This window comes from Mixophyes fleayi, chromosome 1, assembly GCF_038048845.1.
Source record: "Mixophyes fleayi isolate aMixFle1 chromosome 1, aMixFle1.hap1, whole genome shotgun sequence".
Taxonomy (NCBI): domain Eukaryota; kingdom Metazoa; phylum Chordata; class Amphibia; order Anura; family Limnodynastidae; genus Mixophyes; species Mixophyes fleayi.
In genome coordinates this window covers 1,140,596-1,167,396 of record NC_134402.1, presented here as the reverse complement: position 1 = coordinate 1,167,396, position 26,801 = coordinate 1,140,596, and the positions used below count along the sequence as shown (strand labels likewise).

The window sequence follows — 26,801 nt, the reverse complement described above, 5'->3', positions numbered from 1 at the left end:
TTCATTCTGTACGTTACAGAAACCAGATGTGTGGATAGTGCACTAAGTACTGCCAAATACTTGGCCATCGTACATCTAAGTTGGATCACCTTGTTGCACTTTCCTTTTAGTTTATGCAAACTCACCATGTGCATCCAGATTCTGAAGACGTATATACAGGCGCACTAAAAACACTGCATTTTGTACATTTTATATTATGCTATCTATACATCTGCTGCTTCCAAAACAGTGGAGCTGCCAACCTGCAACCAAAATAACATGAAACAACAAAATGACATGAAACAACGAAATAAAAGTCAGGTTATGTAATAAAAAATGAATGGTAAAAACTTAGATATAAAAGTTTATAATTTACCATAACTTACTAATATATATCTTTGGCATCTAGATGTCCACCGAGATGCCTGGATTTCTGGGTATGGCGGCAGACAGAGGGGAGGAGTGCGGCAGAGCGAGTGCCGTCCTAGTAACGCACGGCGTAGGAGAACCACAGACACAAGGTTACTGAAATAAGAGAACGGCGTGGAGAGGGCTCATGTTTAATGGTTTCCTTGTGTTGAGGGGGCGAGAGGACATTTCCATTTAAAAGGTTAATAACAGTTTAAACTTTAAAAACTGGTCTATGACCTCAAGTTTGTTCCTTCTACTACGTCACCCTACAGAAGACTTTGTTTTGCACCAGATCAGAGTTGGCCTCTTGTACACCTTTATTGGGAATGGTTTTGTCAGATTACATGCGGCTGAGAACTGCATTTCCAGGTTCTTTATAAAATAAAATAAAAATACAGCGGCTTGCAAAAGTATTCAACTCCTAAAAGTCAGCAAATGACACTTACACAGATTGTTCCCGTCAGTATCTTTATTGTGGACTAGAAGGCTCCTAAAGTAAATTTTCAAACTCATAATTATTTTTTTTTTGTCTGCTGATTTAAAAAAAGAAATACAAATGGAAAAATTGTACTTGCAGAAGTATTCAACCCCATGTGCTGTGGAAGCTCCAAGTTTACACAGATGAAAGATATTAGCTTCTACCTGTGAATCACGTTTGATGGATAAAGACTCCCTAGTTCACATAACATTGCTCATACTGTGATAATGGAGACCGAGGGGCATCCTAAGGACATTAAAGATAAAGTTATAGAAATGCACAAGATAGGAAGATGTAAAAAATAATGTCCCAGGGCTTGGATCACCCAGTGAGCTCTGTTGGACCAGTGGTGAGGGAATGGAAGCTGCATCGTACCAGCCAGACTCTGCCTAGACCAGGCCGTCCCTCAACACTCAGCATCAGGGCAAGGAGACCTGTGAGGACAACGATCACTATGAAGAAGCTGCTGAGTTCAGTGGCTGAGACTGGAGGTCAGACGACCAGTCATCCATATGAAGAGCTCTGCATACAACCCACATCAAACCATGTCTGGTGTTTGCCAGAGATCAGAGTGACCCAGCTAAAATGTGGGCTAAGGCTTTGTGGTCAGTTGACAAAAATTAAGCTTTATGGCCCACATTCAAAATGCTGTGTGTGGCACAAACCTAACAGTGCCCATTCCTCAGCACACACCCTGCCAACAGTGAAGTACTGGGGTGGCAGCATCATGTTGTGGGGAGACTGGAGGACGGATGAATGGTGCAGGGAGATACTGTAAGACGACCCGCTTCAATCTGCTAGAAAACTAAAGCTTGGGAGACCGTTCACCTTCAAGCAGGACAATGATCCCCAGCACAAGGCCAAAGTAACACTGGGGTGCTGAACAACAGAAATGTGAGTGTTCGACAATGGCCAGGTCACAGCCCAGGTCACAGGTCACAGTCCACGTCACAGCCCAGGTCACAGGTCACAGGCCACGTCACAGCCCAGGTCACAGCCCAGGTCACAGGCCAGGTCACAGCCCAGGTCACAGGCCAGGTCACAGCCCACGTCACAGCCCACGTCACAGGTCACAGCCCAGGTCACAGTCCAGGTCACAGGCCACGTCACAGGCCACGTCACAGGCCACGTCACAGTCCACGTCACAGTCCACGTCACAGGCCACGTCACAGGCCACGTCACAGGCCACGTCACAGGCCACGTCACAGGCCACGTCACAGGTCACGTCACAGGCCACGTCACAGGCCAGGTCACAGGCCAGGTCACAGGCCAGGTCTCTGCAGTTATGAATCTGTGGCACTATTTGAAAATTGCAGCCCACAAGCGTCATCCAACCAACCTGAACAACCTGGAGCAAATCTGCCAGGAAGAATGGGCAAACATCACTCCTAAACAGTGTGCGAACCTGGCAGAAACTTACCCAACAGGCTTAAAGTGGTTATTGCAAAAGTACTAGTCTTCATGGGATTGAATACTTATGCAAATTATTTTATTCCGTTTTTTAAAAATCTGCAGACAAAGTAAAATGTCAAACTCCTAATTCAGTAAGGGCCTAATGGTTAGCAATAAAATACTGTCTGGAACAATCTGTGTAAGTGTCATTTGTAATACAGATAAATCTGTTGACGTTCGATTTGAATACTTTTGCACGCCATTGTAATTACTGACAGAAGCGCCTGGAGTTTATAACGATGCATGTTACAATTTACTGACATGAGATTAGAGTTGTTCTTCATGACATTTATTGTGATCTTTGTCACACAGTCCCTATACAGTACAGACATTTGTAGTGATGAGAGAGATGATCATTCTGGAGATAATTCACATAAGCAGCATTGCACAACGTCCCAGCACTTATCAGGAAGCCCCGATATAATCTCACACAATTATGCTGATTTATTGCCCAATTGAGACTTGCTCCTGACATAATCAGTGTATACAGCTACACGCACTTTACCCAGAACCATCCCTGGCCCATTATTCAATGACACAAGATCCGACAAGCCCCGTGACCCAACAACGTGGCCATGCTTAATACAAACTTCACTCCCAACATGTTAGTTATTAGTGGAGAGAACAATTAGTAATAAAGCTGCGCAGCTCACCAAGCATTGCCAGACCGTGGGCACGTCATTACATGCGTCTTACAGAGATAGACACTACACAACACATACAGGTAATAGGATCAGTCATTCCCCTGCTGGCTGTGATTAGTCACACACATCCGGCACAATACCACACACAGCAGGCGGCATTTCTTATAAAAACAAAAGATAGATGTTGCACAAAAGGAACAGTTTAAAAAAACAACAACTAACAACGCTAACAAAACAACAACTAACAACGCTCTACATCTACAAAAACTATAAAGTTTCATAAATGTCCCAACTTCTATCTTGCGCCAGTTCTCTACCTACCTTCTAAAGATGTACCAATGAATGATGTACCAAGAGAGAGGACAACTGAACCATACAAGTACTATACACACTAAGCTACATAGCAGAACGTTAGAGACAGAGACGTAATCTGATCACACAGACTCCCCCCCCCCAGTTATTGGCAGGATAACGTCAATACTGCTCCTTACTCCGGAGAGTAACTGTAGTGTTGGCTCAGTAACTATATAAAGTGCTTTCCAGTAGTGGAGCGTGTCCTCATTGCACAGAGCAGGAGTCTTTCCCTTCCTCCTCCTCCTCAGTATAATCCTCTTCTTCACTCTGGACCCTAAGAGTCTCTTGGTCTTGAAGCTTCTCCCGCAACTCCATAAGTAGATCGCGGCTCTCACTCACGGGGAGGTTACTCAAGTAGTATTGAGGGGCAAACTCCACCAACCTGTTGGAACAAATAGGACCTGAAAAGGCTGAAACAAAGGAGCGGCAGAGAGATAAGAGGATGGATGATGCACTTGGAATTTGGGAAACAATGAGTAACACCGAATGGAAATATGGGGGTCATGCAACAATCGCCAGGAGGAGAAAGATTTGTGATCAAGTGATTGCGGTTAGGAGGGGAGATATCTCAGCATGCAGAAAAAGGGGACATTTGGGCTTTGTGATGGTGCAATTGCTGCTTGTGGAGTGGACTTGGGGTGGAGCAGTTGTTATAGGTGGGAGTGGGAGATCTTGGATCATGCAGTTGTTGTGGGGGGTATTTGGGGCTAAGTAGCTGCTGTGGAGGTGGGATATGGTACAGTGCAACTGCTGCTGGTGGTCGGGCAGATTTAGGATAATACAGTCATTGAGGGGTATCTGAATGGGATGAGATTTGGGACGATGTAAACGCTGTACTGGGGGATTGGGACATGGCAGACTTATTTCGGGTGTGGTTTGGGACAATACAGCAGCTGTTTGAGGTTATGGATGTGGGGAAGATTTAGGATGCAGTAATTATTGGTGAAGGGACAGATTTCAGAGGAGGAGCATTTGGGGATTGAGGGCTCACATTTCGGGAAGGATTTCTGTTGTGACACTGATACAGTTGTCCTGAGAGATGGTGAAGTCGTGGTACAGAACCCAGGTGGGAGGATCAGAGCATCCATAGTACACGGAGGACGGGTGCAGATTAGCCACGTGTTTGTGTGTAAGCATCACATAATTTCCCTGGCCGTCCACGTCACGAGCCACCTGGTGATGAACATGATAATTAAGGATGAATTGTATCTGTGACACCGCACAGAGAAGTATATAAACCCCTCTATAGATGTATGATCGTACATAGGAGGGGAGGGGCACCCACACAAATTGTAACATTTAGTGGAATCCACAAAGAAAGCAGAAATTGTGTTTCCAGGGCACTCTTGTTGTGAGGGAAATAATCCAATATTAAAATATATAACCTACATTGGTATGCCTCAAAAACAGTTATAGCAAAATATTTAAAAAGAGATAATGAAATGTTGAGATGATGCAAAAAATACAGTTAATACAGATATAGCCATAATCTCACAGTAATATAATGCTGCTGACCTCACAGTAATATAATGCTGCTGACCTCACAGTAATATAATGCTGCTGACCTCACAGTAATATAATGCTGCTGACCTCACAGTAATATAATGCTGCTGACCTCACAGTAATATAATGCTGCTGACCTCACAGTAATATAATGCTGCTGACCTCACAGTAATATAATGCTGCGGATCTCACAGTAATATAATGCTGCGGACCTCACAGTAATATAATGCTGCTGACCTCACAGTAATATAATGCTGCTGATCTCACAGTAATATAATGCTGCTGACCTCACAGTAATATAATGCTGCTGACCTCACAGTAATATAATGCTGCTGACCTCACAGTAATATAATGCTGCTGACCTCACAGTAATATAATGCTGCTGACCTCACAGTAATATAATGCTGCTGACCTCACAGTAATATAATGCTGCTGACCTCACAGTAATATAATGCTGCGGATCTCACAGTAATATAATGCTGCGGACCTCACAGTAATATAATGCTGCTGACCTCACAGTAATATAATGCTGCTGATCTCACAGTAATATAATGCTGCTGACCTCACAGTAATATAATGCTGCTGACCTCACAGTAATATAATGCTGCTGACCTTACAGTAATATAATGCTGCTGACCTTACAGTAATATAATGCTGCTGATCTCACAGTAATATAATGCTGCTGACCTCACAGTAATATAATGCTGCTGACCTCACAGTAATATAATGCTGCTGACCTCACAGTAATATAATGCTGACCTCACAGTAATATAATGCTGCTGAGCTCACAGTAATATAATGCTGCTGAGCTCACAGTAATATAATGCTGCTGAGCTCACAGTAATATAATGCTGCTGAGCTCACAGTAATATAATGCTGCTGAGCTCACAGTAATATAATGCTGCTGAGCTCACAGTAATATAATGCTGCTGACCTCACAGTAATATAATGCTGCTGAGCTCACAGTAATATAATGCTGCTGAGCTCACAGTAATATAATGCTGACCTCACAGTAATATAATGCTGCTGACCTCACAGTAATATAATGCTGCTGACCTCACAGTAATATAATGCTGCTGACCTCACAGTAATATAATGCTGCTGACCTCACAGTAATATAATGCTGCTGACCTCACAGTAATATAATGCTGCTGATCTCACAGTAATATAATGCTGCTGATCTCACAGTAATATAATGCTGATCTCACAGTAATATAATGATGCTGATCTCACAGTAATATAATGATGCTGATCTCACAGTAATATAATGCTGCTGATCTCACAGTAATATAATGCTGCTGATCTCACAGTAATATAATGCTGCTGATCTCACAGTAATATAATGCTGATCTCACAGTAATATAATGCTGCTGACCTCACAGTAATATAATGCTGCTGACCTCACAGTAATATAATGCTGCTGACCTCACAGTAATATAATGCTGCTGACCTCACAGTAATATAATGCTGCTGACCTCACAGTAATATAATGCTGCTGACCTCACAGTAATATAATGCTGCGGATCTCACAGTAATATAATGCTGCGGACCTCACAGTAATATAATGCTGCTGACCTCACAGTAATATAATGCTGCTGATCTCACAGTAATATAATGCTGCTGACCTCACAGTAATATAATGCTGCTGACCTCACAGTAATATAATGCTGCTGACCTTACAGTAATATAATGCTGCTGACCTTACAGTAATATAATGCTGCTGATCTCACAGTAATATAATGCTGCTGACCTCACAGTAATATAATGCTGCTGACCTCACAGTAATATAATGCTGCTGACCTCACAGTAATATAATGCTGACCTCACAGTAATATAATGCTGCTGACCTCACAGTAATATAATGCTGCTGACCTCACAGTAATATAATGCTGCTGACCTCACAGTAATATAATGCTGCTGAGCTCACAGTAATATAATGCTGCTGAGCTCACAGTAATATAATGCTGCTGACCTCACAGTAATATAATGCTGCTGACCTCACAGTAATATAATGCTGCTGAGCTCACAGTAATATAATGCTGACCTCACAGTAATATAATGCTGACCTCACAGTAATATAATGCTGACCTCACAGTAATATAATGCTGACCTCACAGTAATATAATGCTGACCTCACAGTAATATAATGCTGATCTCACAGTAATATAATGCTGCTGATCTCACAGTAATATAATGCTGATCTCACAGTAATATAATGATGCTGATCTCACAGTAATATAATGCTGCTGATCTCACAGTAATATAATGCTGCTGATCTCACAGTAATATAATGCTGCTGATCTCACAGTAATATAATGCTGCTGATCTCACAGTAATATAATGCTGCTGATCTCACAGTAATATAATGCTGCTGATCTCACAGTAATATAATGCTGCTGACCTCACAGTAATATAATGCTGCTGACCTCACAGTAATATAATGCTGCTGACCTCACAGTAATATAATGCTGCTGACCTCACAGTAATATAATGCTGCTGATCTCACAGTAATATAATGCTGCTGATCTCACAGTAATATAATGCTGCTGACCTCACAGTAATATAATGCTGCTGACCTCACAGTAATATAATGCTGCTGATCTCACAGTAATATAATGCTGACCTCACAGTAATATAATGCTGCTGATCTCACAGTAATATAATGCTGATCTCACAGTAATATAATACTGCTGACCTCACAGTAATATAATGCTGCTGACCTCACAGTAATATAATGCTGCTGATCTCACAGTAATATAATGCTGATCTCACAGTAATATAATGATGCTGATCTCACAGTAATATAATGCTGCGGACCTCACAGTAATATAATGCTGCTGATCTCACAGTAATATAATGCTGACCTCACAGTAATATAATGCTGACCTCACAGTAATATAATGCTGCTGATCTCACAGTAATATAATGCTGCTGATCTCACAGTAATATAATGCTGATCTCACAGTAATATAATGATGCTGATCTCACAGTAATATAATGATGCTGATCTCACAGTAATATAATGCTGCTGATCTCACAGTAATATAATGCTGCTGATCTCACAGTAATATAATGCTGCTGATCTCACAGTAATATAATGCTGCTGACCTCACAGTAATATAATGCTGCTGACCTCACAGTAATATAATGCTGCTGACCTCACAGTAATATAATACTGCTGACCTCACAGTAATATAATGCTGCTGACCTCACAGTAATATAATGCTGCTGACCTCACAGTAATATAATGTTGCTGATCTCACAGTAATATAATGCTGCTGATCTCACAGTAATATAATGCTGCTGACCTCACAGTAATATAATGCTGCTGATCTCACAGTATTATAATGCTGCTGATCTCACAGTATTATAATGCTGCTGACCTCACAGTAATATAATGCTGCTGATCTCACAGTATTATAATGCTGCTGACCTCACAGTAATATAATGCTGCTGACCTCACAGTAATAGAATACTGCTGACCTCACAGTAATATAATGCTGCTGACCTCACAGTAATATAATGCTGCTGACCTCACAGTAATATAATGCTGCTGATCTCACAGTAATATAATGCTGCTGATCTCACAGTAATATAATGCTGCTGATCTCACAGTAATATAATGCTGCTGATCTCACAGTAATAGAATACTGCTGACCTCACAGTAATATAATGCTGCTGACCTCACAGTAATAGAATACTGCTGACCTCACAGTAATATAATGCTGACCTCACAGTAATATAATGCTGCTGATCTCACAGTAATATAATGCTGCTGATCTCACAGTAATATAATGCTGCTGATCTCACAGTAATATAATGCTTCTGACCTCACAGTAATATAATGCTTCTGACCTCACAGTAATATAATGCTGCTGATCTCACAGTAATATAATGCTGCTGATCTCACAGTAATATAATGCTGCTGATCTCACAGTAATATAATGCTGCTGACCTCACAGTAATATAATGCTGCGGATCTCACAGTAATATAATGCTGCGGATCTCACAGTAATATAATGCTGCTGATCTCACAGTAATATAATGCTGCTGACCTCACAGTAATATAATGCTGCTGACCTCACAGTAATATAATGCTGCTGATCTCACAGTAATATAATGCTGCTGATCTCAGTAATATAATGCTGCTGATCTCACAGTAATATAATGCTGCTGATCTCACAGTAATATAATGCTGCTGATCTCACAGTAATATAATGCTGCTGACCTCACAGTAATATAATGCTGCTGACCTCACAGTAATATAATGCTGCTGATCTCACAGTAATATAATGCTGCTGATCTCACAGTAATATAATGCTGCTGACCTCACAGTAATATAATGCTGCTGACCTCACAGTAATATAATGCTGCTGACCTCACAGTAATATAATGCTGCTGACCTCACAGTAATATAATGCTGCTGACCTCACAGTAATATAATGCTGCTGATCTCACAGTAATATAATGCTGCTGATCTCACAGTAATATAATGCTGCTGATCTCACAGTAATATAATGCTGCTGACCTCACAGTAATATAATGCTGCTGACCTCACAGTAATATAATGCTGCTGACAGCCGTCCCTACAGCTCAGCTAAGAGTATTTCTGCTGGATGATATTTATTGTGTTTACATTCCACTCTCATAATGTTAGTTAACGTGTAGCAGTTAATCCAGCGTGAATACTCTTATCTGAGCTTGTAGGGACGGCTGTCAGCAGCATTATACTACTGTGAGATTATGGCTATATCTATATAGGTTTGCCCTAATTATAGAGATCTCTGGAATGCTGATATATGGAGAAGTGAATCACTTGCTGTTACATAGCTCATAGAGCCTGGAATATCTCTACAGGGTGCCTGTAAGTCCATGTAACAGTACATACTAGGTGGGATACGGATTGAATGAAGTAATATAGTCTACCAAGTGTGATTGTAGGACTGACATCATTATTATTAAATCCTAATAGAGTGGATTATTACTTACACATATTAATATCAGGCCAGCTGGGGAGTTTTTCTACTTTTTTAACTGTATTTTTTGCATCATCTCAACATTTCATTATAATCTCTTTAAATATTTTGCTATAACTGTTTTTGAAGCATACCAATGTAGGTTATATATTTTAATATTGGATTATTTCCCTCACGACAAGAGTGCCCTGGAAACACAATTCCTGCTTTCTTTGTGGTTTCTACTACATGGTGTAAAACTAGTCAGTTACGTAATGTAACGTTACTCATTATTTTCCTTCTGGTGCCTCTGTCTGGCTCCTCCCTTCCCCCACAAGTTAGAGTCAATATCAGCTTGGAGCAAGAACTAGACCCAGAGCAGGTCTTATGTGGCGACAGGGTGGAGAGGGGGCTAAGTCGTACCAATGACCTATACAGTGGTATTATTACTTCTTTCTGCTACTGATTCCCTCCCTATGTAACCAAGCATCTGACATCTTCCTCATTGCTTTGTTACATTGCTCACCTGCCTTTATGTCACCTGAGATAATGACTCCTAGATCCCTTTCCTCCTCAGTAGTTTCAATTATAGTGCCATTATTACTATATTTAGACTTTGGGTTTTTGAGACCCAAGTACATGATTTTGCATTTTTTGGCATTAAACTGTAGTTGCCGCTCTCTTGACCATTCCTCTAGTCTACCTAGATCATCAATAATTTGTTTTACCCCTCCTGGTGTGTCTACCCTGCTGCATATCTATGCGTTATCTACAGTAGGACATACTTTCCCTTCAATACTATTTGTAATGTTTCCAATAAAGATATTAAAAAGCACTGGTCCAAGTACAGATCCTTGGGGTACTCCACTGGTAACCTTTCCCTCCTATGAATGTTCTCCATTTACTATAACTCTCTGTTTTCTATCCTGCAACCAAGATCTTATCCATTCAACCATCCTAGAATCTAATCAAAAAGTTTCAAGTTTATTTAACAGTCCGAAATGTGGGACAGTGTCAAAAGCCTTACTAAAGTCTAGATAAACTCCATCTACGGCCTCTCCTTGATCTCTTACTTTAGTCACTCAGTCAATAAGATTTGTTTGACACAATCTCCCCCCAGTAAATCCTGCTGTTTGGGTTCCTGTAATTTACTGAATTTGAGATATTCTACAACTCTTTCTGTTAAGAGTGTTTCCATCAGTTTCCCTACTACTGATGTAAGACTCACTGGTCTGTAGTTACCTCTTCCTTGCTTCCACTTTGTGCAGTAGGACTACATTCACTCTTCTCCAGTCCTCTGGAATTACTCCTGTATCTAGTGACTGATTGAATAATTCTGTTAATGGTGTTACCAGCTCCCTTTAAGCTCTTTTAGTATCCTTGGATGTATCCCATCTGGCCCCATTGATTTATCCACTCCTCTGTAATGTACTTGTATCTACCTCATGTTTATGAGTATACATGAAACTTAACTGTGGCCCCTTCCCGGCTCTATCTGTAGTGAACACTGAGCAAAAATAATTATTAAGATGATCTGTTATTACCTTGTCTCCCTCAACAAGACCCTCACTCTCTGTCTTTAGTCTTATTATTCCTCCTTTTGTTTTTCTCCTTTCACTTATATACCTAAAATAAAGTTTTGCCCCCTTTACCTACTGACTGGGCCATATTCTCTTCAGCTTGCACATCTGATCCCCCCTTAGCCTCCTTCTGTATAACAAGATACACCTCTATGTCTGCATTATTCTGGGTCTGCTTATATCTCCTAAAGGCCATCTTCTTTCCTTTCACAATACTTGCTACTTCTTTTGCAGACCACACTGACTTCCTTGTCCTTGTACTTTTCTTAACCCCTTTGATACAGAGGTCGGTTGCTTTAAGTATTACACTTTTTAATTTTTCCCACCTCTCCTACACTCCTTTCAAGTTCCCCCACTCTGCCAAAGAGTCACTTACACATTTCCCATCTGTGCAGAGTCAGCCTTCCTGAAATCTAACACCTTTGTTTTGTGTGGTATAAGTCTGTCTTTATACTAAACCATACTGCTTGATGGTCACTGGATCCTAGGTTCTCATCCACATTTACATCAGATTATCTATCACCATTTGTAAGAATTAGGTCTAATATTGCGTCTTTACGTGTGGCCTCACTCACCATGTGCTTGAGGGATGCTTCCTGCAAGGACTCCAGAATGTCCCTACTTATAGTGGAACCTGCAGAAGACCCCTCACTGTTCACATCAGGTAGATTAAAGTCTCCCATGATTATTACCTCTCCTTGTAATGCCATTTTATTGCTGTCCTGCAGTAAGTTCCTGTCCAGTTCTTCTTCCTGACCTGATGGTCTATAGATCACCCCAGTACGAAGAACAGCCTTGTCCCCGATTCTATGGTCACCCAAAGGGCCTCAGTTTTTGCTTCAATACTTTGTATTAAAGTAGCATTTATGGTTGTTTTCATATACATTGCTCCTCCGATTCCTCCCACTCTGCCCTAAATAAAGTATATCCCGGTATAGAGATGTCCCAGTCATGACTTTCATTGCACCATGACTCTGTAATAGCCACAATATCCAGATCATCCCTTGTCATTATCGCACTTAGATCTGGGATTTTATCTCCTAAGCTCCAGACATTTGTACACATTTGTTTGATCTGCATTGTCCTCTGTTACTGTGGATATGTTTCCTATACTATTAACCAGCAGAAACGATACCTCTTGGGGGAGCAGACTGTTTGATCCCTGTATAGTTCACTGCCCCCCTCTGCTACTTTAAATAGCTGATGAAGCTTCTGTACTGCTCACTTAGTATTCTGGTTCCCCCTGACGGGTGTCTTACCCAAAACTTATTTGAAATGAAGGAGTGAAAAACACGGATGGAACCTGCTGCCCTGGGAAACTACAAACACAATGCAAAGATATGAAGCTGCCATCAATGAAGGTAATGTATGAAATGCACTCGATGGCCACAGTAAGTTGTGTCTGGATGGTCCACTCAGCACACACCAAGGTGCCCACCTATCCTGCCCTCGCAGGAGACATCTCTGCAACGTATTACCCAACGTATTACCCAACGTATTACCCACTCCTTCATTGGATAAAACATTTATGATGTTCTCCATTTGGAGCATTAGGAACATCAGGACGGTCATGTGACAGTTCTCTGAAACGTTTCATCACATTGCTTGTAACATGGAAGGTCCCAAGTACAGGGCGACCCTTAGAGTCTTCCAGTCCTGAGATAATGACACAACAAGAAGCATCATTACAAATCACCCTCTCCATGCTACATCAATAATCTCCATCCGTAAAATGAGATCTTGTATCTACTCTGCGCCATAAACTCGCCTCAGCGACACTCCTAGTCCACACTTCACCAGGAACCGTCCCTCATCTCCTCCCCTCTGCTCCTCAACAACCCGTCCGCTGGGTGGACACTGACCCCAGGGCAGGTGCAGAGCATCTCCAGCAATGTTCTGTTTAGCCGTACGCTGTGTGTGTATTCAGCGATGTTATTCCTGGATGAATCCACCTCTGACTATAAGTTTGCTACAGGTTTTACCAAACTAAAGGGGAACAAAAACACCCTAATAATGCGTTAGATTTGTTTTGCTGCCAATAACATGAGTATTAGTTTTCTGAATGTGTTGAGAATGTTAGTGCTAAATAAGGAATTCTGGAATTGATGGGAAACCTTATTGTGATTATTAAACATTAGAGAAACAGATGTACACGTGGGTTACAGTCTAGGTTATATATCTAGATAAGACCAGGGGCACAATTAATCAAGCTGCGATTTGTCTTTTGTCGGGTGAGTTTGAACCCGCTGATGTGCAAGGTGATAGTAAACAGGCAGTAAAGTGATGTAACCAAATAGACTACAAATCGATGTCCCTACTTTTGGCCATACTAAGAATACAAGTCCCCACGTGTATGAAGCTGTGATTTTGTAAACTTGCCCGAGATTTCTGTGAAACTCACCGGAATGAACACGCTGCTTTGCATGGGTGAGATCACCAAACACGTTAGCTCTCCACTGGGGGCCAATGCGAACATGACAGGGGGCACCATACAAGATTTAATTATGAGGGTGATCAGGAGTTCTTGTTTGGAGGAGTAAAAGTTATTATTCATTATTCTACGGGACCCAAATTATTTTATGAAAAACTGAGTGGGCCCTCTTGTGCCCATGTGCATGCTGTCACTTGTAGTGACACAGGTACGTACGTTAAATGGTGTCCCCATATGGAAATATTAGGTGTTCCCTATCAGAATAACATTTTTATCACCCCACTGAAATAGTAAGCAACTATAATATAATATGTTTTTAAATAATCCCTTACATATAATCATTAATGAATTTGGCCCTCTAATTTATTCAGAAAATATTTTTTACCCCTGTAAACATGAATTCATGATTACCCTCATTACACCTTGTATTGTGCTCCTGTTAGATGAGGAATGGTCAGATCACTCTAAGAACAACTGTTAGATCTCGGACGAGAGTCTCTTTCTGTTGAATCTCCGGTGACTGAATGGCCGCCGGGAGAGGTGTTTTGAACTCAACACATCACCAGAGATTGGATTTTGGAATGTTAATACCGCAGGTTAATACATATGGCGACTTTGCACATGAAATCGCCGGAGATCCCAGGTCCCCATCGTGGAGATATATTATTACTTTATAATACGACATAATATTTTGCATAAGGACTGCTTGACGGATCTTCTCACTAAGTCTCTATGTGTGGTGGGGACAACAGTCTCACCTTCAGGAAGCCCCCGGATAACAGTGCCCTTGTAATGTTTAGAATACAGTCCTCATCAGGGAAAGCTGGGACAGAGATTGGAAGTTCGATCCTCTGCATGATATCTGTGAGTTCTGCGCGGAGCAGGTCAGCATGGTGCAGAGCCCGCGGGCATATGGCAGAATGGGCACACCAGCCATCACCCTCTAGAAACACAAAGATAAGTTGTTACTATATTATTATACAATGCAGGAGGACAGACAGCAGAACGTTATTTCTTATCAGGGGACAATGGAGAAGCTCATAACAAACAAGAAACAAAAAGTAGAAGATGGTCTCAATAAGCGCAGAGGTAACACTGACAGACCGTCTCTCTCTAGGTGAATAACGTCAGTATAAACCACAGCACAGAGGTAACACTGACAGACCGTCTCTCTCTAGGTGAATAACGTCAGTATAAACCACAGCAGAGGGGTAACACTGACAGACCGTCTCTCTCTAGGTGAATAACGTCAGTATAAACCACAGCAGAGGGATAACAATGACATACCGTCTATCTTTAGGTGAATAACGTCAGTATAAACCACAGCAGAGGTAACACTGACAGACCGTCCATCTCTAGGTGAATAACGTCAGTATAAACCACAGCAGAGGTAACACTGACAGACCGTCTATCTCTAGGTGAATAACGTCAGTATAAACCACAGCAGAGGGGTAACACTGACAGACCGTCTCTCTCTAGGTGAATAACGTCAGTATAAACCACAGCAGAGTATAACACTGACAGACCGTCTCTCTCTAGGTGAATAACGTCAGTATAAACCACAGCAGAGGTAACACTGACAGACTGTCTATCTCTAGGTGAATAACGTCAGTATAAACCACAGCAGAGGTAACACTGATAGACCGTCTATCTCTAGGTGAATAACGTCAGTATAAACCACAGCAGAGGGGTAACACTGACAGACCGTCTCTCTCTAGGTGAATAACGCCAGTATAAACCTCAGCAGAGGGATAAGACTTACAGACCATCTATCTCTAGGAGGAGATGTCTGGCCTCAGTGGTCTGAGCTATCCAGTAGTCCTACTGTAATTGCAAAGAAGGAATTGGCCATAATAAGGCAGAAAAGAGCAGCTGCAGCAGCTATACCCACTACCCAGAAGCGCAAGTGGAAGGATTTGGTCCCTCTAGCGAAATCAGCATCAGTTTATTCAATGTGCTCTGCTTCATGCGATTTCTTAAACAGGTTTTAATTCGCTTTAGAGTGGAAAATCCTCTTTCACACTCAGCTGAGCTTACAGGTGTGGTCATTGTCCTTTCTATGCACATATTTGGATGTTGGAAAAGATTCTATGAGCTCAGTTGTTGTTGAAAATGTCTGCATTATTTGTTTTGAATCTAGATTTTTGTAGGGTTCTAGCTCAAACAATCTGGATGCAACAGCCCATTCTACTTTACTATTCTAATAGTTTAGGATTGCAGGACATCCATGTTTAGGATAATGCTCAAAGAGAATCTCACAAGCCTCATTGTGATCATGGTTGTCTGTGCTGAAAACTCTTGAAACACAGGATATGATTATATCTGGAAATCATGCTTCTAGGTGGTTAATAATCGTGTCTATATATTTACCATAGATATTAGTCTTAAAAGCAGTATTAGCATCAGAATAATTTATGTAAAGGTCTGACTGTGAAGATACGAGGTTCCCAAATCACTCAGACACGGTATTAGGGGAAAAATAGAAGGATGATTTATTCTGCAGAACAGGATTAAATACAGCACGGCCCAGTAACGATGGCAGGTCCAACAAGTGAGGAAATCAGTTCAAATAAATCCAGTGAGATATGTTCCACAGCATCATCTCTTGGCCAAAAGTTAGTCACACAGGTCCAGCTACCAGGGTAGCCTGTTTTATCACCTCCTAATCCCACCTTGGGATCTGCCTGTCCAGGAGAGTTGTAAAAGGTCTGGATTGGTGGACTGCTTACACTATCCAGCCCCCTCCCCTACCTCCCCAGGTGTCTTCCCTCAGGTGACCCCTGCTGGGTCAGGCTCCTGACTGTCTCTAGAGCTCACTAGTGGAGAGAACAGATATAACAACGGTAGCTTAATTCACTCAACTCCTGAGTGTTCCCTGTGGAGGGGGAATGTAACTTCTGAAGTACTTTTCCAAGGAGATGTTATAGTTACATCACTGATCCTTCCTGATAACAACATGGCTGAAAAGTGCAGTTCAGATGTGGATTAGATTAAAGGGTTGTAACACTGGTTCCATACCCCATGCCCATTGCTTTACACTGAGCAGTAACCAGCTAAAGGCAGATGAAGATTTTTAAAATGAGCAGGTGAGTGTTTCAGTTCCATAAACAGTTTTGTGGAATCTAAAATGGGGTCTATTTCTGTTAAAAAGACATCTTGCCTTCGCCAAACTTTAGACAATTTAGACAAATGAGGCAGCAGATCTGAAAGCATCGTAAGTGAAGCTGTGGAATTGTATGTTCTCATATATTTGCTTCAACCTTCAGCTGTGATGTCATCTCGTTCAGTGGCCTCTTACCAGTGCCCACTCACCAAGGATTCTCTTAGCAAAGTCAACAGACAGCCACTTAGTGGCAGCAGCCAATTTACGTTTAATCTGAGGACAGTTCAATATATTCTGGATTTCAGTTAAACCAGTTGTCTTATCTAATATCTAACAGATATTGTTACATTTCACTAAATAAGGCCCCTCAGCAGCTGCTTGGGCCCTCGCAAGGGCCAGGCGGTGGTTTATACAATGACCATTACTCCACCTGTTTCATCTGCTACTCCTCTGTGCTCCGCATCACGACCGCGGCTCCATCACAGCCTACACCCAACAAACTAGATGTTTTTCAACTCTATATTGGCAATTTTTACAATTACTTTGTTAGTTATAGTTTCTGCTTTGCCATCAATGATACTACATGTTGACTGACAGTAATCTCTTTTTTGACAACCGTATATAATGTATATAAAAATCAGCTTCAAAACTGAGATGTCTGTCGTTTCATCACACAGAACACTGATGTAATCTGCCGAATGCAAATGTTTAAAGCAATTCAAATCTTATTTGTAAAGCGAAGATGTCAAGGAATTCTTGCATTATTCTTTCCAAAGTGTAATTTGCATTCTTAATATCAATATCAAGATGTAGAACTCCTAGCCCTGCAGCGCTCAAGCAGATTTCCATATGATGTAGTATGTGGTAGTTTGTTTTTTTGCCAACCAAGAATAGTTCTTAAAGCTCCCACAAAAGCACCCCCTGCAAGTTACTCAACATTGAAACTGATATGTTTTAAACCAGCCTCTATTTACTCCCAATATGCGATGTTTAGAGAAACATTTTTCATACGAAATGGACGGTGATTCATAATATGGACCAGGCTCGTCTTCAATGTCCTTCTTGGAAGTCTCTGGTGCCGTATAAATACAGCATAATAATAATCAATGTAGAGACCGACAAGTGGATCATCAGAGGAAGAACGATTTGCAAGGAAAACCAAATTGAGGCACTGCTTGCAAAATAGATTGATGGGGTGAGAGTCCGATCCGGGGAAGACCAGTAAGGAGGGATGTGCAATAGTAAATGCGGGAGATGAGCAGTTACAGCTTCGGCAGTGTCTCTTGTGAGACGTGTGTGTATTCTGGGATGTTTTATAGATGTATGTAACATGATTTAGTTAGAGAGTTGATGTGGGGGGGAAAGGATAACTCCTATGCAATGAGCATGTGCGGTGCGATTTATAGTCATGTTGTCAACAGATATAGAAATGTCAGGCAGGTAACCTCTGTTGGCGGATGGGAATACTATTAACTCTGTTTTTAAAAGATTGAGTTTGAGTTGTGATCAGATCATTGACAACCTTGGTCAGTCTCTGTGGAGTGTTGAGAACAAAAGCCTGACTGAAGAGGATCCAGTAGGATGTTTGTGGAAAGGAAGCGTGTGAGGTGAGTGTAGGCAATTCTCTCAAGAAGCTTGGAGGGGCACGGCAGCTGGGAGATGGGGCAGTAATTTGAGAGAGTGTTTGGGTCAGAATTTAGTTTTTTCAGAATATAAGTAATCACTAGATACTTATATAATGATGGGAAGATACCAGTATAGAGAGAGAGATTACAGATTTTAGTTAGATGTGGAATGAGCACACAAGACAGTGACCTACTGATCTGTGAGGGAATGGGAACAAGAGGACAGGAGGTAGAGTAGGAAGGTAAGAGGAGAGTAGATAATTCATCTTCATTTGTGGGATCAAATGAAGAGAGGGTGTCAGAGGGTGCTGGGAAGGAATTGAGCTGATTGCTTGTCGAAGGGAGATGATACCATTTCTAGCAAGATCTTATCAATCTTGTCCTTGAAAACATACTGGTAGGTTAATTGGCTGCTATCAAATTGACCCTAGTCTCTCTCTCTCTGTCTGTGTGTGTCTATATTAGGGAATTTAGACTGTAAGCCCCAATGGGGCAGGGACTGATGTGACCGAGTTCTCTGTACAGCGCTGCGGAATTAGTGGCGCTATATAAATAAATGGTGGTGAAGTAGGAGGCAGGATCCTGAGCACTTATAGTAGGCGGAGGGTTTGGGGTGGGAGGATCTAGAAGATATTTAAATGTGTTAAAAAGGTGTTTATTCTGAGATAGTATCATTACTTAAATGTATTATATTTGTTCCATAGATATACTAACCTAGAACAATCACAAAGCATTCTCTCATTGTTCTGATATTGAAGGTAAGTGAATTGGTGCTTCACTAACTCAATTTCTGAATATAAATAATATTTGCAGATATTTATATTTTGCTAAAACATAGTAAAATTACACTATATTGACAACATCACAATTACTAAAATTTGGTTTACTAGCAGGTCAGCAGCGTGTGGGGTCCAACAATAGGGGTGTGGTCCTGTGGGCTACGCTCTACTTGGTGAGTGAAGTTTTGATGTAGGGTCCGGTGAATGAGGGTACGGACCTGTTCAAAGTAGCCTTATAATACACTGCAAATTTTGGGTATTTCATACCTACATTCTTATTAAACTACTTCTGTTGCCCCCATGTAGATTGTTAACGCCCAACTGCCAATACTTTCAATTTTGGTTCACCTTGTAAAAACTGCTGTTCCCTATATACTAACTATACCATATTGCCCCTTATACCGTATTGTACTGTGTCAGTTTCCCAAATTTACCAACTGCAGTAAAAGGTTAGCTGCCATCAGGTGATCCTTCACAAATACTACTCGAGTTATTGTCTCAATAACTATAGACTGTTACCCCGTCTATTTGTGCTTGAATTATTTTTTTTTACTTAATTGATACATTGTAACTATTCACAAAATTGCGTTAGCACTTTTGACATTGTCCTCTCTATTCAGACTTTATTAACATATATTTTTGTTTATATTGATAAAATGTAATTTTGATCACCTTTCTTTAGGGGAAGTAATTTTCAGATCTTTTAACAAAAAAAAAAAATACTACTGTGTGACATAACATTACTCTAATCTTAGGGTGATTGTGCCTTCCAGCTATCAATTGCTTGTCATGGACAAATGTATTGACAAATCCTCTTCATCCAAAGGCATTCTACTTTGTACTCCATCGAAAATGGGCCAAACAAGACAACCAGCTAACAAATCATCTTCATCTTCACAACCCTCCCTAGATGAGGACTCGGATTCACAATCATCACAACTAGTAGAAGAAGTGGTGGTCTTAGCTCCTAACTCAATCGCTGAAGTGGCAAAGGAGATTTCAAAATTGATCATGCAACAAATTAATAAGAAATTTGAAGATCTTCGAACATCACTGGACTCTGCACGCGCCGCAAGTGAATCTAACACCTCCAAAACTGCCAGTCTGGAACAGGGCACCAGCGATGTGGAGAACTCGTCACGTGCCACAAGTGAATCTAACACCTCCAGAACTGCCAGTCTGGAACAGGGCACCAGCGATGTGGAGGACTCGGCACGCGCCGCAAGTGAATCTAACACCTCCAGAACTGCCAGTCTGGAACAGGGCACCAGCGATGTGGAGAACTCGTCACGTGCCACAAGTGAATCTAACACCTCCAGAACTGCCAGTCTGGAACAGGGCACCAGCGATGTGGAGGACTCGGCACGCACCGCAAGTGAATCTAACACCTCCAGAACTGCCAGTCTGGAACAGGGCACCAGCGGTGTGGAGAACTCGTCACGTGCCACAAGTGAATCTAACACCTCCAGAACTGCCAGTCTGGAACAGGGCACCAGCGATGTGGAGAACTCGTCACGTGCCACAAGTGAATCTAACACCTCCAGAACTGCCAGTCTGGAACAGGGCACCAGCGGTGTGGAGAACTCGTCACGTGCCACAAGTGAATCCAACACCGCCAGAACTGCCAGTCTGGAACAGGGCACCAGCGATGTGGAGAACTCGTCACGTGCCACAAGTGAATCTAACACCTCCAGAACTGCCAGTCTGGAACAGGGCACCAGCGATGTGGAGAACTCGTCACGTGCCACAAGTGAATCTAACACCTCCAGAACTGCCAGTCTGGAACAGGGCACCAGCGATGTGGAGGACTCGGCACATCCACGTCAAGCACCACTTGATTCCCACACCAGGGTGCTCCAATCAATTACTGAAAATATGGAGGACTTGGAGAATACAAACAGAAGGAACAATTTGAGATTTATAGGGATACCGGAGCCGATTAAAGGCCAACACCTGGCACAATACTTGAGCCTTACATTGCCTAGGGCTCTAGGCATTAACGTTGATACAGAACCGATCCAAACTGAAAGAGCACACAGGCTGGGCCCCAAACACAAATATGACTCTCGCCTTCGTTCGGCTATCGCTAGGTTTCTGGATTCAGGGCCAAGGAGAAGATATTAATGGTGTTCAGAAAACAACCACAACTGTCAATTGATGACAGATGCATCATGATATTCCAAGATTTCAACCACCTCCATGGAACAAAAAAGAAAAGAATTCTCAACAGTGTGTCGGCACCTGGTTGACAATCAGCGATTCACCCTCCTGTATCCAGCTGTTCTTTACAGACCCGAACAAAGCCAAAGCTCATTTTCTCCTCCACGATCACGTAAGTCGCGATGATCCTTAATGAACATGTAATTTGTCAGAGTCTAATATTTTGCTTCTAGTAAATTCATTGATGCATATGTTCTGTTACTGACTCCCCCACACCCTCTTTAGGGTGTAGTTCTATACAGTTACTATTCTTATTCTTGTTTTGTTTATTCTTAATTACTTTGTTTTGTGTCCCACTTGATAAGTGGATGCACAACACAAATTTAACTGGTTGGAAAAATGAAAATGGTTTAGATTCTGAGGCATTGCTTCTTATAATGCTATTGTGTGCTCTATATTATTCCATTTATCTAGGAATTTTGTCATCCAATTTTGAATCTATTGATGGCTGTCGTGCGGGAACCTCCATAACTTCTGGTTCCTTCGCTCGCTGGGACAAGGGGGTCTTACAAACAAGCCCTTTGAGGGGCTAGGATGAGCTCTACTTATTTCTACTAACTATATCTTACTTATACACATAGCCCCACACAATTAGGTAACAACCTATTCTTTAAACTAACGTGCTGGAACATTGGAGGATTAAATTCACCACTTAAACGTAAAAGGGTTACCTCATTCTTAATTCTATATCAATCAATCCATAAACACAATCCACATTATCCAAATTGTAACGAGGCCCAGACAATCTTTCTTCCAACACCTACTAAAGACCCCCAGCTGGTGTCATCCTATAGACCTATCACACTTCTCAATGATGATATCAAAATTCTGGCCACTAGATTACAAACCTTTCTACCTGATCTGTTGACGAGCCACCAGCTGGGTTTTGTGAAGGGTCGCCCCTCGGTTAAGGGTATTTGAGCCGCAATTGCAGCCACGGTTGTATCTTAAAATAATCCACAAACACAAACTATGCTGCTTAGTCTGGATGCTAACAAGGCATTCGACACAATCTTGTGGCCTCATCTATATAACATATTGTCAGGTAGGGCATTTGGAGACGCCTTTATTGGTCTTATTCGCTATTTTTACAATACACCTAATACTACATTTCTTCTGAAAGGCTTGTGTGGGAATAGGATAGAGATGCACCGTGGTACACGCCAAGGTTGTCCACTTTCACCCCTCCTAACATATCTCTAGACCCATTATTACGCATTTTGCAGCAAACCCAGGTGTGACAGGATGGACCGCCTATGCCACCCTGTCTGTTGTTGCTGGGAACCGTCTGGGCTTACTTTGCCACCGTCCCTTTTCGTTATGAATATGCTCCTCCGGCTGCAATGGGTGGAGCCTGCTGCCACCACTGAGCTCCTTTATGGCGCTCAGAACCACGTTCCTTCTGGGTAACTGTCACTGCTAGCGTACCTCGTTGCTGGTGTACTTGGGCTGGTACTCCTGACCTCTTACTATAGATCAGGGTTGCTGTGGATGGATCCTCCTGGCGTATCACACTGACCAAAGCTGCTGGGTAGCAGGCAGAGCAGTGGTGCCGGAAAAGCTGGGTCCATGCTCAGAAACAGCCGGAGAACGGATTAGATTTAGGGTTTAATCTGCAGGTCACAGGATTACAGCAATATTGAAGATGTTTTCAAGCAGGTCTTTGAAGCAAGTGATGTTTATTTGCTTTCACTCTGGTTTAAGGTACCAGGTGATCAGGTCAGATGGAACATCTGAATGATACATTTCAGTGTGCAGGACAGTGCTTTTTATACAGATTTGGACACAGGCTATTTTTAGAATCAGGATGTAACCTGTTTACCAAAACATAGATTTACATGCATTGCAAAGCTAACAATATTTACACTTATCTGTGAAATTCTAGAAATTCTGTGATGTCCTGCATCTTGTTTTTAGACGCAGGAAATCTAGCAGCACATCTTTAATTAAACCTTCCTGCCTTCAAGTGAACCTTCACACATCAAAAGATCCAATCAACATGAATCCTTTCTTTAGACAGTCGCAGAATACACATTCCCAAAGACAGGTACAACCCCAAACAAACCATTTCCTTACACTAAGATATACAAAAATGTTTCAAAACAAAGACTTATTGTATTAGATATATACATCAGAAATAAGGCATTTCCTCTACAAAGGTTAAAATAGAAAAACAAATGTTCTACCCTAGTCTCAGAAATAATTATATAATTATATAAATAAGCGCCCTGCTCTATTACCTTTAAACAAATTTATACCAGAAGTTATTTATATGTGATCCAGCCACACCAGGAATTTCAAGGAATCAGGGTTGGCCACCGTGAAGTTAAAATCACAGCTGATAATGTTGATAATGTTTTATTATACTTGGCCAATCCTGATTTTTCACTACTATTAATATTAAAAAAAAATAGATGAGTTTGGATCTATATGAGGATCATCTATTAATGTAGAGAAATCTACTGCTCTTTACTTTAGACCAGAAACTAATTGCCCAGCATGGGGCAGAGATGTCCCATCTACATGGGCTACCAAAAGTTTTACGTATCTTGGGGTTCAAATCAGCAAAAATCCTTCATCTTTATATCATTTAAATATCTCAAATGTTATATCATCCATTACCAAAGACTTGGAGGGGGGGGGGGGGGGGTCGTCTCCGGCTCTCCTATTCGGAAGGGCAAACTTGATGAAAATGGTGTCATTTCCCAAACTAATGTATTTTATACAATGCCGGCCTCTTCTCCTCACTCAACGAGATACTACATTGGTTAACTCACTTTTCCGCTCTTTATTTGTAATAAAAGGCCAAGAATAAGTTTGATAAAATTGCAACAACCAAAATCTAATGGTGGGATTTGTTTTCCAAATATCACACATTATAACTACTCAGCCTTACAACCACCTAGGAGATTGGTCACTAGGTATGAATATTTATACAATACTTTGTTAGAAAGTAACTGTCTTCTGAATGTCAACTTAGTCTCCTTATTACGTATGTAGGTCCGGGACATTAAGATATAAGAGATAATTATGTATTATACGTAAAAATTTTGAGACATAAATTAAATCTAAATTCTCATAACTCTATTTTTCAAACACTCACATTAAACCCTGATTTTCATCCTCCTACCCTATTGTGACTTGGAAAGAACGTGGTATTACTAACATAGGCTGTCTGCTGGATATTCCAAACAAGCGACCTCTTACATATGCCCAGGCGGTAGAGAAATTTAATTTTCTTAGTCCCTTTCCCTTTGCATATTTCCAGATACACCATTATATCACTAATGTAATTCGAGAATTCTCACCAGATGAATGGCAGAAATCCTTGGACTCCCTTTAGTCCTCCTCATGTAAGGCCATTACCCTCCATTATAATTTCATCAGAGATCGAACTGATCACTGTAAGGTTAGAACAGGTCTTTCTCAATGGTTACGCTCATTCCCAGATCTACCTGTAGATACTCTTCTGAAGAACCCAGAAGTTTCTTTGATACCAGGAATCATCATCACCATTTATATGGTGCCACTAATTCCGCAGTTTTATACTGAATTATTTTTAAATAAATATTTTCCCCTCACCGCAGTATCACGATGGGCTCAACATGTTTTCAGCGCTGTCCACGCTGTCATGAAGTGGATGCAGATTGATTCCATTGTCTATGGAGCTGTTCCCTGGTTAGAGCCTTCTGGCTTAAGGTCAAGGTGTCTGGTAAATAATCTCCCTTTTATACCTCAGTGGACAATCCTGGGCATCCTACCTATAGGTCAACGTGACTAGGGGAGGTAGATGTCTCCTTCAGTGCAGCGGCTACAAAGACCATTTTGCAGGTATGGTCACAACCTGGGACTCCTCCCTTCAATGTATTTAAAGAAAGGTTGTCCTATATATCCAAGACAGACTGGCTCGAAGCCTCACTTACTAGAGAGTCTAAAGTTAAAGTTTTCTTCGAAATGTGGGAAAGTTACATGGACTCGTTACATCTGGATATCAAATCACAAATGTATAAAGGTTTCTTGTCAACCTCATGGTAGAGAATTGTTGCTGATGATCCACCTATTCTATTGTAAAAGGGGGCACCTTCCTACACGGCAGTAACAGAGCACATTAAGCATCTTTAGCCTCTATCAAAACTACTCTAATAATTCTCATACGTGTTATATACACTAACCATGGTTATACATGTTAAGAACCTTATTGGTATATGGTGTATTTAAAATTATCTCCTGCAATTCATAATAGATTTTGATTGTACGATATTTCTCAATACATAGTTACTTAAACACTATATCCATCAATATTATATTCTGTATTGCTTTGCTTCAGAATGTCAATAAAAATAATTTGAAAGAAAAAAATTAATTAAAAAAAAAAGGTGTTTGTGGTTAGAAGCCTGAGCAGAGATGAGAGATTGAGATTATGCTTGTTCAGCAGTGTCCAGAGCATTTCTATAGGAGTGGTAGATAACAGTACATGTAAGGACGTACAAGACCGACGTCAGTGACGCTTTGTGATAAAGTTTATGAAGATTTTGTGTTGGGTTATTGTACCTCTGGTGACATTCACGCGGCCTATGAAGAGTCGCTGGAGCTACTTCATCTAGGGCAGTTGTTGGGTTTGTTGAAAATAAGGTACTGCCCGATCAGGGGAGAATAATGTACAGACTGGGGTGAGAAGGTGCTGGAGAGAGATGGAAAACTGTTGAAAATTAATACAGTTAAGATTTATGTGGGTATAATGCGTCTCGGTGGAAGGCAGAGAAATTAAAGTACTGGGGGAAAGCTTGTAGCTGATAAGTGATGATCCGGGAGGGAGAAAGGGGTGTTAAGGAAATCAAACATGGAGCATAGTCTAGAGAAAACAAGATCAAGACAGTGGCCATCCTGATGAGTAGCGGATTCAATCCATTGGGAGAGGTCAAGTGAGGAGGTTAGAGAGAGTAGTTTGGAAGCAGCATTGGAACGTGGATTAGAAATAGGGATGTTGAAGTCACCTATGATGATGGTGGGGATGTCAGAGGAGAAGAAGTGAGGGAGCCATGCAGAGAAGTGTTCAATAAATTGTTGGTGTGGTCCAGGGCTCGATAGATCACAGCAACACGCATAGAGAATGGGTTCAAAATCCTAACAGCGTGTACTTCAAAAGATGTGAGCGTGAGTGATGGGACATTTGGTAGAACTGTGAATGTGCACTGTGGGGAGAGAAGTAGTCCAACCCTCCCCCTCCTTGTCTGCCTTCAGGTCTGGGGGTGTGGGTGAGATGGAGGCCACCATGTCAAAGGGCTGC

At 41.4% G+C, this 26,801-nt stretch overlaps 1 protein-coding gene across 2 annotated transcripts in view; it reads right to left on the bottom strand.

Moving 5' to 3' along the window:
- Nucleotides 1-2,593: 2,593 nt before the first annotated feature.
- DQX1 (DEAQ-box RNA dependent ATPase 1) overlaps nucleotides 2,594-26,801 on the bottom strand; it is a 63,941-nt gene continuing 39,733 nt past the window's right edge. The window contains exons 10-12 of one of the 2 annotated variants that reach the window (XM_075178952.1): nucleotides 14,546-14,730; nucleotides 4,310-4,491; nucleotides 2,594-3,700 (exon numbers count right to left, since the gene is read on the bottom strand). In XM_075178952.1, the coding sequence (XP_075035053.1) occupies nucleotides 3,523-3,700; nucleotides 4,310-4,491; nucleotides 14,546-14,730 (545 nt within the window). In that variant the 3' untranslated portion in view covers nucleotides 2,594-3,522. The remainder of the gene's footprint in view (nucleotides 3,701-4,309; nucleotides 4,492-14,545; nucleotides 14,731-26,801) is intronic. The other variant, XM_075179036.1, reaches the window with a different exon arrangement.